Raw genomic sequence first — 16333 nt, forward strand, 5'->3', positions numbered from 1 at the left:
TGGAATACTCGCTTCACAATGTACACCACTACCTCCATCATCTCCAGTCCATGTGCCCACGAGATCCTTCCATCACCTCACCGGGGAAAGTGACCCTGCCCACGCCATACCTCTCACTGTGCCTCCTCATCCCAGCTCCTGTCGGTAACCACTGCTGCCACCCTCCCATGGACACCAGGCCGTGGCGTCGCCCACCTAAGCAGGAAGGGACCCTGCTCAGGTGCACGCCGTACCGCATCACCCCACCTCTGCCGCCACCATGCCTCCTGTGACCCTGCTCTGCCACCACCAGCCCTCAGGTAAGATACTGTAAATTCGGACAATAAGACGGACCCCCATCTTATAAAAAATCCTTTTTTCTGCAATTTTCACCCCAAATTTGGGGTGCGCCTTATGGTCCGGTGCGTCTTATAGTCCGAAAAATACGGTAAGTATAACAAAAATGCCAAAGAATAAGAAGTCAGGAAAAGGGCGAACACTTTTTTCACACCACTGTAATAGTACAGCCAGTGACAATTGCAGACAACGCAAACAGAGACCAGCAGAGATCACTGAAGCAGTGAGAATGGCTTCTTTTTTATATTAATACATAGCGTTGTTACATATTTTTTTTTTGTAACATGGACAATCCCTTTGAGGATGAATTTTTGTTTTAAATTTTAGTTAGAAATGTCTTAGTAATTTTTGCTTTTTCATCATTAGTTGCTTCTTCATAAGATGAGCAAAAAGGTCAAAAACAAAACTGTTGGTATATTTAATATATTTATTTCTGAATTAATACTAAGACTGTACTCTATGCTTTAATTGACAATACTATATGTTTCAACAAAAGAAAAAAAAAGTCAAAGTAATACTTTCAATATAAGAAATAGAACAAATGTACAAATTTATACAAAAAGATAAACCCTGGTTTTTATTGTAGAAAAGCACAGCTCTTACAGCAAACTGTATAAAATATAAAATATATTGAGCTATGGACATTTTTGTAATATGATCATTAGTACTTAGGGTCATTAATGTAACAGTGTTAAACTATGAAAAAAACATATAGGCATATTTATAACTTTATATATATAGACCACAAGATATCTATCAGCAAACTCTTCATACTTGCAGACTGGTATTTACCATCAGTGTTGACTTATGGTGCTTAAATTGGACTATTTCATTGGTAATCTGCAAATACTTTGTAAATAATACTATCTACTGTACAAGGTAATAAAAAACCTAAATGAACACAATATGCTAGGACATAATGAACAGCATTAAGAAACACTTGTTTTTTTCTTGCTATCAGGTAGCCCTTGACCGCTGAATACATAAGGGCATAAGTTCTTAATTCTTACGGGCCCCATGCACAAAAGATAGCTGTCGGCTAACTGATGGTTAGGCCAGTCGTTCAGCCAGTGGCCATCCCTCCCGACTCCTCCATACACAGTAATGCTCAGTCTGCCAAACGCTCCTGTGTTCTTTATGAAAGAACTAATGGTAGACTCCATTGTCGGTGGCTTGTCTGACCGGGAACAAGAGGATGGGCAGTCCAAAATCAGGCATGCCGGATCCTTATCTTTTGTGACATCATGTATTGGAAAAGAGTTGTTGGGAGGCCTCCATAAACATTAGACTGTTGGCCCAAAGTTATGAGCTGGTTCCACTGATGTTAATCTAATGTGTGTGGGGCCTTTAATCAGTATCTACTACTTACATTGCGTAAAAAAAATCACTGACAAAGCAGTAAGATCCTAGCCCTTTCGCAGCAAACTAAAACAGAAAATCTATAATCTAATCTATACATCTGCTGGATCAGCTTGCAACATTCATGGTGCCTTCAGCAGCAGCTACCACCTTTAGAAAAGATGTAGCTAGAAGTGACGTACTACATATTAATTAATATCCTGCCCTTTCTCGTTTACACAGACTTGTAACTTATCCTCTTCCAGACTATCAAAAGGATTGTAGGACTTTCAGGAGAAGTAATGAAGTTTCTGGATGTAAAAACAATCAAGTCAAAGAAAACAATTTGCAGGAACAAAAAATATTGTACGTTATGAACTTTAAGTGTTCATTAAAAGCCAGGTTCAAAATGGCTGTCTGTTTTATGTGCAAGTAACTGCATCAGTTTCATGTTTGTTTGTTTTTTTGCTAGAACCTATGAAATAAAGACGAAATAAAGAAATTAACTTATTAGTTAAGTATTACTTAATGAACAATTAGCCAGCAAAGCAAGGAATATAGAAACCATTCCTAAATACAATATTAATGATGTCCCACAATAATACATTAGGATCCCTTGCTTAAGGGAATATTAAAATACACACGTCTGCCTCTTACTCTCCTGAGTACAAATAAATCTTCTAGACTTATATATGGCCACGAAGCTTATCCCAACAGTGAATAACCCTGAGCTTTTATGGTATTGTTATAAAATCTATACTAATATATTCATTAAATTGGTGTCAAGAAGGTAGCCAGATGGCGAAAGGAATGGGGCTAGGCTAAGCAGCGGTTGACATGGTTAAAGAGATACAGTATGTACAGTGAAAGGTTTTCAGGAGACCATCTACTTCAGAAGACCATCTCTTGCCAGACTTTCAGTTCCACTTAAAGCAGTTTTTCCTTCTCTGATCCTTTTACAGATACCTCATTACCAACCTTATATAAAAGACGAACAACATCTATATACAATCTTAAGCAATGCGTTCTGGAGGTTGATCCTCGCAGGACAATCTTGACAACCTTTTATGGCTCTTCCCACAGGGATTATATGAATTGTATTAATGCTGTACGGCTATTAATGGTTCTGATGCTGATCATTTTAGTATGCAGTAGATCTTTTCTAATACCATTAGACCATTGAGCATCAGGAACCAATGCAAGGATGGTGATACATTTTTACCCATGTTATTTTAGGACACTATGTCCTTCAAGAAGCTCTCCCAAGAAGTAGCTTCTGATCGTATGACTGCCGATCGTTATCCAGAAAATGAAATGGATTAACTATAACTTGTGTTTCAATTACATGAAAAAGTAATTCAGGAATGTGGACCATTGACCAATTGACAAAAAAGTTTCATATTGAGGTTTTGGTTGGATATTTTGATTTCGGTATGACCACTTAGAAGCATACACAGCTTAAGGCATTCAGATACAAAATACAGCAATTTAGCAGCAAGGCCTCAAACACCTCTCATTTTTTTAGGAGACAAGGAAACTATAGAAAGGTTTTGGGAGGATCCATGGATCCATACAGCAGAGCTTATCTTACTCTGATCTTCTAGCATCTCATAACATTGCGCACAGCACGTTTAATTTCACATATCGAATAACAACCTAAAACAGGTACACTGTGCGGCTTGAATGAATGATGCATCTGATAGCTTCTCATAGTGCAGGTAACACTAGCATTCACTTGTCCTTTCGTGCAGAATAAAATGATCACTTTCTTTAGCATTTTCTTCTTCATTTTCCTTGCCGGGCATTTTCTCATCAATTCCACTGTTGTCTGAGTCACCATCTTCATCTTCCTCGTCTTTTGTATGTTTTTTGGTTTGGCCTTCGACACTATTTCTTATGCCATACGCAAAATAAATCAGGAAGCCTTCAAAATAAGAGACAAATTCAAAATTTGTGTAAAAACACGTTGTAAAATAAAAATACATGTGCGTGTAAAGAAACACTCTCAAAATTTAATTTGCAACACCGCGAAGTAAAAGTCTTGTAATTATGGAAATCAAAGAAACTATAGACATGTTAATGATGCAAATGATGAAAAAATGGAGACAAAATTTTCAAAACTTTTCAGTTTATTCAATATCAAGTATAAGTGCCATGGACAGACTGCACTTACACGCCTTGGCTTACTATCAATTGTCTGAGGAATGTTCTGCCGCGCTGAATGCACCTCACAAATCATCAAAATCCACTACTGGCAGCTCCCTTTGCAATTGTTGGCCACTGACATTCCAGATTTGCTGGATGACACTGTTTCCATAATCAGCTTAGAAGTAATTAATTATAATCACAAATTGTCCTGGGGGGAAAATAGAGGTCCCCTAACTCAAGACCGTTAGATAAAATGTAATTATTAATTATGATTATTAATATTGGAATAAAGACACTCCACCCGAGCACATAACACAAGGAATGGGATTATTATAATGAACAGGGATTATCATAGTGTTACAATAGACTAGATAGGTGCAGCACTATATTGCGTATAGCTCATTATCAGCAGCCACGGGCTCTTCAAGTACTGCTAAATTCCTACCTATTTTAATTTCTATCATTGCCAATCACTGCATATGCAATATTAGAAATTGTCAGCTATTAGCCTCACCTACATGTTTCCCCAATCTGGCATCATCAGGGGAATGAGGCCATGGTTCTTTATTCCAGGTGCACTAACAGCTTGGCATTCTATTGATTTGATGGTGGTGGAACCAGTGTTACAGCTATTTAACCAGTGTCCAAAAAAGCAGTTTTTCAACACAACAACGGCCAGCTTCCTGTTGCTCGTGTTACTGTGAGCAGCCTACGTGGCCTAAACATACTATCGTGGCCTATAGCGTCTCCTAACATGTCTCCCATCAAGCACATTTGCGATGTCATCAACAAAGCAAAGATAAATTCCAAGACGTGTAATTGCATGTACTTTTGCGTATGGTGCTCATACTTGATGCTGAATGAGTCAAAATACCGTAATTTTATTTCCACTTTTTCATCATTTGCATATCATTAACATGTCTATTGATCCTGTATTTTACATAATTCCATGACTTTTTCTTCTCGGTGTTGTAATTTCAATGTTGATGAGTGTATAAGCTGTAATGAGGAAATGTATGACAATAATAAGAAAAAAATATGAGATACATTAGGTGTCATACATAACAGTAAAATGAATTCTAAGAGTCTACTCATTGACCTATTTTGACTAAGAAATGTATTTTCTTTAGAATTCCAACAATCTGTGATGCTTTTAAAGTATTCCTTCACAATGTATTAAAGGAAATGTGTCAAGTGACCTATTGTTTAAATCAGGTTTATACATTAAAGGGAACCTGTCAGAGAACTGTGCTCTAACCTGAGTACGCTTAAAAAAGTATTGCAAAAAAGTGCACTAGGATACAGTCAATCGTAGCCCTCTCCAACAGGAGAAAGGCCCCCAATAAACCTGTCCCTCCGAACCAGAAGGCCACAGTGAGGGTTAGAGGCTAGCCGTCTCCCATGACTGAAGATAAGTGAGACCCAATTTTGCTCCCAGCATCTGCCTGGGCTCCCACCCAAGATTAACTAGGAGCCCGGAGCCAAAAGGAAAGGTGTGTGCTCAAAAAGTATGAAGTATGTGCCAAAACTCAAGTGGGTTTCCCACGCCCAGTAAGTTAGAGCACCCTAGGGTCACCACTCTTGGAGAAGTGGCAGAGATTCAGCACTGGACCCGGGGAGGGCGGGTAAAGTACCGTTTGCTTTTTAAAACAAAAAGTAGCTAAGGGCCAGGAGTTTTCCAAAACAGTAAAACCTCTTACCAGCGACAGCTGCTGGAAATTGTAATGCTCTAGGTGCTGAACCTCACAATGTCACTGCCTGGCTAAATTATGGCAACCGCTGCATTGATACCAGAGCTGAGGTTCATAACCAAGGCCGGGACAAGGGGTAGGCAGGGTAGCCACCTGCGTAGGGCACCACCTCTTGCTTATCCGAGGGAAACACACTTTAAAGAAAAAACTGCGGCCTGCCACAGACATTCAGCACAGTGACGGCCAGGACATAGGCACGGAGGTGCTATCACTCCCTCCCTGTACTCAATAAAATTGCTGTGAACGCTGCCAGGGACAGGTGCAGAAAAGTGGAATCAGCTCCCTGCTCCGGTGGGATCTCCAGCAAGATGCAGGCAACTTCCGGCATGCGTCTTGTTGGAGAAGGTGCATGGAGGGGACATTGGATGTCACAAAGGAGTGAGCATTCATTGCTACACTTCACAGAAGAGGAGACAGTGAACGGGAGCTGGGATTAGGTAAGTACAATTTTTTTTTATTCTTATATTACTGTGCGGGGTGAGGGAATAAAATGAGGGGCTGTTCTGAAAGAGGGGATAAAATGCAGGCAGGGGCTGTGCTGATAGTGAGAATAAAATGAGGAAATGATGGGCTGTCCTGATGGGGGAATAAAATGAGGGGCTGTGCAAAGGGGGGGATAAAATGAGGGGATGTGCAGATTGGGGAATAAACTGAGTGACTGTGCAGATTGTTGAATAAAATGAGGGGCTGTGCAGGTGGGGAATAAACTGAGGGACTATGCAGATTGGAGGGGAATAAACTGAGAGGTTGCGCAGATGGGGGAACTAAATGAGGTTGTAGGTTCATGTGATACAATTGTTTGTCTGGCTGACTTGATATTACAATTGATTGTTGTACTACGCTTAGGTCTTGTATTGTGTATCTAGTGATGCATTCATGTACTAATGATGTTCTGGTGACATAGTCATGAACTAATCGTGTTTCTGGTGACATATTCATATACTAATGGTTGTTCTGGTGATGTATTTATTTACTGATGATGTGTTAGGTGCCATATTCATGTACTATTAATGGATCTGGTTCTCTTGTTATGTACTGATGATGATTTTGGATTCATATTCATATATCACCAGAATCATCATCACTACATGAATACAGCACCAGAACAACCATCACTACATGAATATGTCACCAGAATCAGAATACATCACCAGAACTAACATCAGTTTTGGGCAAGCTTTATTTGTCGCATTGCAGACACAAAAACCATCAGACTTATACTTTATTTATAATGGGGGTCTGTTTATTTTCCATTAGGGCATCTGCCAAATGCTTAACATCTTAATTAAAACCAAATGGCCCCAATTATAGTTACGCTTCATTAGTTTCCATAACTATCCATGGGTTCTAAATTTAAAATATAGGACATCAGGAATGAATCAAGTACAGAGAAATGCAGCATCCAGGAAATCCATAAAAATTTCACTTTATTAGATCCATATAAAACCTGAATAACAAAAAAGGCACAACCCCATTGGGGGATAACGCGCTTCAGACTGGCAGGTCTTTAATCACTACATGATTAAAGACCTTCCGGTCTGAAACACGTTTGCAAATCTGTTATCCCCCTAATGGGGTTGTGACATTTTTTGGCAATTTTCCTGTGACACTACTGGCTGACGCCTTTTCCATTTACCACGTCAGGGATGAATATCGCAATTTTTCCCCTGTATTGTGTAAATGGTTCTCAAAAAATGATCGATTCTGTATTTAACTTTGAAATTGCACTCCTTGTAACATACCAAAAGTACACCACTTTTTTTTTACTTTTGATGGTATGTTTTTGTCAAAAAGGTTAACAATTCCAGTGGAAGTGGTCATCAGAGTTTGCTACCTAACCCATCAGAGGGGAAGGGAGTGGTTCATTAGGGGTCCTGTAACCTTAGTCTCTGAGGCATTCCTTTTCATTTGGGTGGGTGGCACCATTGGCTTCACCTGCCTAGGGAACCAAAATACTTTGTCTGGGCCCTGTTCATAACTGACCCAATCCGTCCCCTGCCACTTCACAGAGTGGACAGACATGGGAAGAACTAGTAAAGAAAATGCTAAGCTCAATAGCCAGGATACGAAGTTACAGTGGTTGACCACTTGAGAAAAATATCTCTAGAGATAAAACTTTAGATATCGGCGCCAGTCCAGTTCTTGGCAGCTCCACTCCCGGCTTAGAGATGTGTCTCTGTGATGCAGCAGTGTGTCATTAGTGCTGTGTGTAAAATAGGTCGACTGATGCCTCATCTAAGAGCCAAGCCAGTCTCCTTCTGTGTATATGCATCTTATGGGACAGAGAAGGGAGTTAGCTGAGCTACTCAAAGAAGCTAGTTAGCCAGCTTCATATAAGTCAATGGTAACAGGCATCCAAGAAGTATTGTTTCTCCTTGCGGAGATTGACATGCTAAGCATGCCAAGATGAGGAGAATTAAAGCCGCAATGCTCCTCTTGGAAATATGCAAATAGTCTCTTCAGAGAGGAAGAGAACTAGAACTCTAGTGCCACCTACTGGAAGTAGCAATCCTAACAGTCAATGTCCACCCTTTAATGAGCCTAGTCACATGACTTAGGACGCCTCTCACGCCAAACCAGATCTCCATTTTGCACTGACGAGGGGCAGTACCCCGAAACACAGTGTCTGAAAATTGAGATTCTGGTTTGGCTTTTATCGTAAGTCATGTGACAAGGCTCATTAAAGGGTCGACATTGACTGTTAGGATTGCTACTTCCAATAGGTGGCACTAGAGTTCTAGTTCTTACTCTCTGAAGAGACAATTTGCAATGGTAACAGGCCAAACAGAACATTCTCTCCTGTGTCAATACACTGACATTAGGGCACCATTTTCAATTCACAGAAGTTTTATATCTTTATATTTCAAACAAACCTACAGATTTTTTTTTAAAGTGGACAAACCCTTTAATATTTGAGATTTCTAGGAGCTAGAGTGTTCAGCTTTTGGCTGGCAAGGGACGAGTTATCATGAAAATATGAATTAATATAAAATATTACAAACATTTCAGACATTACGATGCTGATATCACTTACCAAGTGCCATCCAAACACTAAATCTTATCCACGTGTCACCACTCAGCTGTACCATCAAGTACACATTTACAAGGACACTAAAAACTGGCAGAAATGGAAGTAGCGGGACCTGTAGGAATAAAACATAGAATAAAGTGAAAGTATATAACCTGGCTCCTTAGGTGTAGGAATTAGTCAATTGCTAACTGCTTAAAAAAATAAAAGGGTAGTTACCAAAAGGGGGTGAAAGGTAAATGATGAGAAGCCTAGAGTCACAATGAACTGGAGCTAAAACCAAACGCATTGAATGGAATAATATTCTAGCAATGTTCAAGCAACAGCTGTCCCATAACTATGGTCAGATTTAGGTAACGTTCAGTATTTGGTCAGTGTTTTACCTCAGTATTTGTAAGCCAAAACCAGGAGAGGAACAATCAGAGGGAAAGTATAATAGAAACACGTCACCACTTCTGTATTTATCACCCACTCCTGGTTTTGGCTTACAAATACTGAGGTAAAATCTCACCAAATACTCATCGTGTGCACATGGCCTTATTCAGCCGGCACATGCCTCTAAAGGTACCTTCACATTAAGCGACGCTGCAGCGATAGCGACAACGATGCCGATCGCTGCAGTGTCGCTGTTTGATCGCTGGAGAGCTGTCACACAGACCGCTCTCCAGCGACCAACGATGCCGAGGTCCCCAGGTAACCAGGGTAAACATCGGGTTACTAAGCGCAGGGCCGCGCTTAGGCTACGTTCAGATTTGCGTTGTGCGACGCAGCGTCGGCGACGCAACGCACAACGCAAACAAAAACGCAACAAAACGCACGCTAAAACGCTGCGTTTTGCGACGCATGCGTCCTTTTTTGCCGAAAGTTGGACGCAAAAAAAATGCAACTTGCTGCGTCCTGTGCGCCCTGACGCGTGCGCCCCAAAAAACGCATGTGTCAAAAAACGCATCACAACGCATGTCCATGCGCCCCCATGTTAAATATAGGGGCGCATGACGCATGCGGCGACGCAGCGGCGCCCGACGCTGCGTCGCACAACGCTAATGTGAACTTAGCCTTAGTAACCCGATGTTTACCCTGGTTACCAGCGTAAAATGTAAAAAAAACAAACAGTACATACTTACATTCGCGTCCCCCAGCGTCCGCTTCCTGCACTGACTGAGCGCCGGCCCTAACAGCAGAGCGGTGACGTCACCGCTGTGCTGTACTTTCACTTTCACTTTACGGCGCTCAGTCAGTGTGGGAAGCGGACGCCGGGGGACCCGAAGGTGAGTATGTAGTTTGTTTTTTTTACATTTTACACTGGTAACCAGGGTAAACATCGGGTTACTAAGCGCGGCCCTGCGCTTAGTAACCCGATGTTTACCCTGGTTACCAGTGTAAAACATCGCTGGTATCGTTGCTTTTGGTGTCAAACACGACGATACACGCCGGTCTGACGACCAAATAAAGTTCTGAACTTTGTTCAACGACCAGCGATATCACAGCAGGATCCTGATCGCTGCTGCGTGTCAAACTAAACGATATCGCTAGCCAGGACGCTGCAACGTCACGGATCGCTAGCGATATTGTTTAGTGTGAAGGTACCTTTACAGAAGAGAGCAGAGCTCTGATTGCTGCCGTTTAACCCATTAGGGAGCAGACAGAATGCCGTATTTCTAGTGCGAGTATCACATCGCAGTACAAAAACTAGCCTGGCACCTCTCCTGACCTCAGGAAATACATCACGCTGTCACGCTCAGGTCAGGAGAGGTGCCAGGCCAGTCTGTGCACTGCAATGTGATCCTCGCACGTGAAAAACGTCCATCTGTGTGCGCCTTTAGATGCTGCATAGTGGCATTTAAATGGTTACATCCGGGGAGGTTTCTAGCGTCACCCATTGGTCCTTTCTTTTCAATTCTGGGGTACTAATGATGTTGCCATCATTGGAACCAAACTTAGCCCAATGAAGCCTCGTAAAAGAATATTTGGTATTATCACATCCGTAAAAGTCTGATTTTTATAAATATAGTATTATTAATTCCATAATACCATAAAACTAAATGAAAACGTCAGAATTGCAGGTTCTTTCATCATCTCGCTTCCCACCTAAATTTCTTTTAAAGCAGTAAACTATGAAAAAATAAACAAAATATACATTTCCAGAACCATAGTGACTTGCGGAGTCTAGTGGCCAGGTCATTTTTACCTGAAAGGGAATGCCATAAAAATGAAACCGGAGCAACAAACAAAGTGTTTTTCATTCGCTATAAATCATCCCAGAAAAAAACTAGTCCTCGTAGTTATATCACTTTTGTCAAATTAAAAATAAAAAAAGGAGGAAGAGGCAGAAAAGACTTGATTAATGGTTATCTTTATTACCCCTAAATATTATGCACATCAGTATTAATTTATTATTTATATCTCTATTTATTGTCAATTCTAACAACCGACTATAACATACAGATTTCTGAGTATATTACATAGTGGTTACCATAAAGGCGACTTTGTGCCGGTTCTGAGGTTGTCTCCAGATGATCAGGACAATCAGTGAGATGAGTATGATGAATATAGCAAGAAGTGCAATACTCCATATCTCCAGATTTCCTATGGCTTCCACTGCATACGTTGCAAGGACACTCAGTGCACAAATTATAAATGCTGCAAAATAAAGCATATACAGTGTTACAAGAATATTGTCATCCATATCATTCACGCATAGGTAAAAATCAAAATATGAGAAGCTTCTACATCAGCTTATGGGTGGGTGCTAGAGAGGGAAAATAAATAATTTCTGATAGGTTGGTCAAGCAGGGGGGAAGCGTCTCAGTACCATGTGCCTGTTTTTATATTCTTTTTATAAGTGCTACAATTTAAGTTCACTTTTTTTTTAAATTAACAGATGCAACTGAAGTCAATGTACAGTGGGTGAAATAAATATTTTCTAAGTAAATACAGTGATCACTGGAGCCGTCCTTAGTTTATATATTTTTCTGTAATCAATGCCTTCAGTATGTTTTGCAACAATAAGGTTGCAAAGGTCTTGAGACAGCTCAGTGGTTTTACCCATCATTAGATACGTTTTACCCATCGAGAGACCTTTTTATAGGCCATCAGTTGAACCGATTGAAAATATTTTTCACTAAGTGGCAGGATTGCTTACTAATTACTAATAGATTTCAGCTGGTGTCATGACTTTGCATGGCTTTTAACTCCACTATTTCTTCCTGAGTTCAATCTTTTTTCCCTGTGTCATTTCTCATTACTACACATAACTTAGTTTATGGACGTCTGTGGTTTGATTTTTTTGCCTGTGTGGATTGGATGGCTTGTTACCAACATCTGGTGAGAATTTCATGTCAGTAGCACCTGTAGAAATATATTTACTTAGAAAATTGGAGATGGGTTCAATACTTATTTCACCAGCTGTATGTACAGTACATCCATTGTGCTATAATATACTTTTGCATCATCCAGAAGGATCTGAGAAAGAAGTTGCTGCTCTAGTTCTCGATGGGCTCAGTGGTTCATTAACCACAGAGGTGGGCATGAATATTATACATGGCACAGGTTGTACATTGGGGCATACAGGGAATCTGTCACAAGGCTTTTGATATCCCATCTATGAGCAACATAATGTAGGGACAGAGATGCTGATTTCAGTGCTGTATCACCTACTCAGCTGCTTACTGCAGGTTTGATAAATTCACTGTTTTCTCTGCTGCAGATATAACAGTTCTCTGAATGCTGAGCTCTGTATAACCCCGCCCACACCACTGATTGGCAGCTTTCTGTGTACACTGCATAGGCAGAAAGCTGCCAATTAGTGGTGGTGACGTGGCTATACAGAACTCATGAATATGGAGACTCTACATGGCAGCAAGTTTACTAGTCCTCTAATCATAATCCCCTGCTGATAAAACAGAGATTTTATCAATACTACAAAAAGCAGCCCAGTAGGTGACACATCGCTTGAATCAGGGTCTATGTCACTACATCATCATCTCAAATTAGGTGGTAAAAAACGGTGACAAATTCCCTTTAAGAGCTTCACATCTCTGACCTGTATTGTGTACAAGGAGATAGATATAAAAATCCCCTTTCTCTTATTGGGCGACCTGAGTTGCTGACTTTAGGGGTCCTGCTCTTGGCCGCCCCAGAAATCAGTAAGGTAATGTGAGGTTAAATGCTGGTCTTCAACAAATTGGGACCATAAAATACCACTATTATTATTAATTATTATTATACTAAGGCACTCTATATTCAATGATTAGTCCAAGGTAAGTTATAGGTAGCGACAACACTAGATAAGCTTGTTACAAAGACATATAGGAGCAATTGAAAACAAATTTGAAAAAAGTTTGCACCATGCTGAGTTGCATACATTTTTTTGTGACTTTTGACATTTTCAGGCCTGTTTCAAGCAGATCTGGTAAAATTGGTGAAGCTGGGGAGGAGGCAGGGTGGGATGGGGAGCTGCTATTCCCACCTGTCAGATTTATCAATAGTGCTGATGTTTCTTACGCCATAAATGTTACTCCAGTTCCTGACTGGAGCAACATTTTTGGAAAGGCACACGACACTAATATGTGACAAATTCATTACATGGTGGGCGCCTCTTAATGAATTTGGCGCGTATCATTCCTGCACACCCCTCAACTACAAAACACTAATCTTACCCAGAAGGCCGACAAGTAAGCTAACCACTGAGGCGGACTGGTCTGTTGGTAGACTTGGGGGATAGACTAGGGAGTGAAAGCTGAATCCTTGTTCTTGTAGAATAATAATCTGCGATTCGCTCATCATTGATTCTCTCTCTGATGCAGACAACATTTCTTTATCTGGGACACATTTAGGCTGCTCGTAACCAACGCCGGGCTGGTACCTATAAAGAGAAGGATACAAGAAACTTGTGCTTAATAAGAATTACAGTCAGACCTCTTACATGACACATTAGGGCTGCAGAAAAAGGTGAAGAATATGGAAACATAAAACAACTAACGCAGTATACATATTTATATGTATTACTAGATGGTGGCCCAATTCTAACGCATCGGGTATTCTAGAATATGTATGTATGTATATAGCAGCCACATAGTATATAGCACAGGCCACGTAGTATATAGGAGTACTACGTGGCCTGTGCTATATACTATGTGGCTGCTATATACATACATACATATTGTAGAATACCCGATGCGTTAATACAGGCCACGCAGTAAATAACAGTGGCCACACAGTATATAACACAGCCCAAACAGTATATAACAGCCACATAGTATATAACACAGCCCACGTAGTATGTAACACAGGCCACGTAGTATATAACACTGGCCACGTAATACAGTATATAACACAGCCCACGTAATATATAGCTCAGCCCACATAGTATCTAACACTGGCCATAGAAGTAAATAGTCCCATACAGCTTCATATGATACACGACTACTCCGCACAGCTGGGGCCACCGTACACATAGATCACTACACCCGGGCCTGGCCACTCACCGTGTAATTAAAATAAAAAATAGTTATATACTCACCCGCCGGGGTCCAGCGAAGCTGTGCCGATGCGCGTGCGGCTGACGCCATCTTTCGTTCCCAGGATGCATAGCGAAATTACCCAGATGACTTAGCGGTCACGCAAGACTGCTAAGTCTTTTGGGTAATTTCGCAATGCATCTCTGGGAACGGAAGCTGGCCGCAGGCGCGAGCGCATCGTCAGACAACGGAAGGTGAGAATAGCAGGTTTTTTGTTTTTTTATTATTTTTAACATTAGATCTTTTTACTATTGATGCTGCATAGGCAGCATCAATAGTAAAAAGTTGGTCACACAGGGTTAATAGCAGCGTTAACGGAGTGCATTACCCGCGGCATAACGCGGTCCGTTAACGCTGGCATTAACCCTGTGTGAGCGCTGACTGGACGGAAGTATGGACCGGGCGCCGGGCACTGACTGGACGGAAGTAGGGAGGGACTAATTCTCTGTCTGACTGTGCCCGTCGCTGATTGGTCGTGGCAGCCAGGACAGGCAGCTGGCGAGACCAATCAGTGACGCGGGATTTCCGTTACAGACAGACAGACGGAAGTACCCCTTATACAATTATATATATAGATTATTAGATGTATTATATTAATCTCAGGTGCCATTAACTTAGGCCAGGGTCACACGGCGAGAGAATCAGAGCCAATTATGCAAATACTCTCAGATCAAACAGTAATCCGAGTGTCAGTACTCTGTGCTCCGATTCTCTCACATCATAGAATCACAGCACAGGTGAGGAGGAGATGGAGAAAGTAATTTCTCCATTGCCTGTGCCCGTGGTAATGACACTGCACTCGGCTGACATCTGAGTGCAGACCGATGTTTCACAGGAACCCACAGACTTGGACAGAGCAAAGTGTGCAGGCGCTAGTCGGTGATGTCTCTGCGCAGGCGCGAGAGTTCTCCCGAAAATCAGAGCAGGAGGACGGCAGTGAGAAGATGGGAGGAGGGAGATAGACACCTCAGCAAGGATGCCTATCGGACTAGACAGGATTTACATAGAACCTGGGAGATGTTCAAAAGGTTTTCGGTGGGTATACAGGAGGGGGACATATAGCCCTTTATGCAAGGCAGCTCAGGCGCTGAATAAGGGGCTAGTCTTAGTTCAGACTTGAAAAACTGCTGACAGGTTCACTTTAATATTTTACAACATGATGGTACAATAACATTTTAAAAGAGCCATTCCCTTTAAAAGTGTAATACTATTACTACAAATACAGATGATATGGAACATTCATTTTCTTTTGATTTTCTCTGCAGACAAACTCCGTCATGATGTATTCATTTAGTGGTTAATGGTTCTACAGTAAAGCTGGTATCTCCTGCAGCTCTGGACAGCTGTAAGGTCAGTTAAGGCAAATTCCCCAGGGGAAAAAAGCCAGAGCCTTGATATAATAAAAAAATAATAGCTAAGAGCGGACACATGACTGCACTGCAAAAGCCAATTTCGGCTTCTCTGCTGAAAGTCTCACTGGCAGTTTGCAGATTTAGACCACCCAATGGGAGGAAAAAAATGAATGCAAAGCAACTCTTGGGTCTATAATCCGGTCATCTCCAGCGATTTATAGTGGGATCAGACTGTTCTAAAGGAAGGACCACTTGACCTGGTTCTATGAATTTACATGGGACAGCTAATGAGTGAAGGATTTCTGATACCTCCCTGCAGTGCCATCATTGGGTTAATACTCCAAAAATAACTTGTTAATTGCTGGGGGTCTGACTGCTGGGACCCCAGCAATTACTGAGATCGGGGATCTGGACCACCGAGAGTGGGACTCGGGATCCACTCCATTGACCTCCACTCCATTCATCTACATATATATAAAAACGAGTGTATGTGTGTATATCTGTGTGTATCAATGATGATGATGTCATAATGGTTGCCATGGCAATGATTATGTCATAAAGGCTGCCACAACGAAGACGATGTCATAATGGTTGCCATGGCGATGATGTCATAATAGGTTGCAATTGTGACGGTTATGTCATAAAGGTTGCTATCGCGACTATGAGGTCATAATAGGTTGCAATGGTGACGGTTATATCATAATGGTTGCCATGGTGATGATGATGTCATAATAGGTTGCCATGGCAACAATGATGTCAGAATGCTTGCCATTGCAAAGATGATGTCATAATGGGTATATGAGCACAGGACTATGGGATGGAGGATGTGTATGATGGGTATATGGACATGGGACTATGGGA

General features: G+C 41.3%; 1 protein-coding gene across 7 annotated transcripts in view; it reads right to left on the reverse strand.

Annotated features, from left to right (window-relative positions):
- Positions 1 to 747: 747 nt before the first annotated feature.
- SLC7A2 (solute carrier family 7 member 2) overlaps positions 748 to 16333 on the reverse strand; it is a 177127-nt gene continuing 161541 nt past the window's right edge. For 6 of the 7 annotated variants that reach the window (XM_077279680.1, XM_077279683.1, XM_077279678.1 and 3 more), the window contains exons 9-12: positions 13260 to 13465; positions 11075 to 11241; positions 8608 to 8716; positions 757 to 3598 (exon numbers count right to left, since the gene is read on the reverse strand). In XM_077279680.1, the coding sequence (XP_077135795.1) occupies positions 3399 to 3598; positions 8608 to 8716; positions 11075 to 11241; positions 13260 to 13465 (682 nt within the window). In that variant the 3' untranslated portion in view covers positions 757 to 3398. Of the gene's footprint in view, positions 3599 to 8607; positions 8717 to 11074; positions 11242 to 13259; positions 13466 to 16333 lie in introns of all 7 variants that reach the window. The other variant, XM_077279676.1, reaches the window with a different exon arrangement.

This window comes from Ranitomeya variabilis, chromosome 1 (genome assembly GCF_051348905.1).
Source record: "Ranitomeya variabilis isolate aRanVar5 chromosome 1, aRanVar5.hap1, whole genome shotgun sequence".
NCBI classification, from domain to species: domain Eukaryota; kingdom Metazoa; phylum Chordata; class Amphibia; order Anura; family Dendrobatidae; genus Ranitomeya; species Ranitomeya variabilis.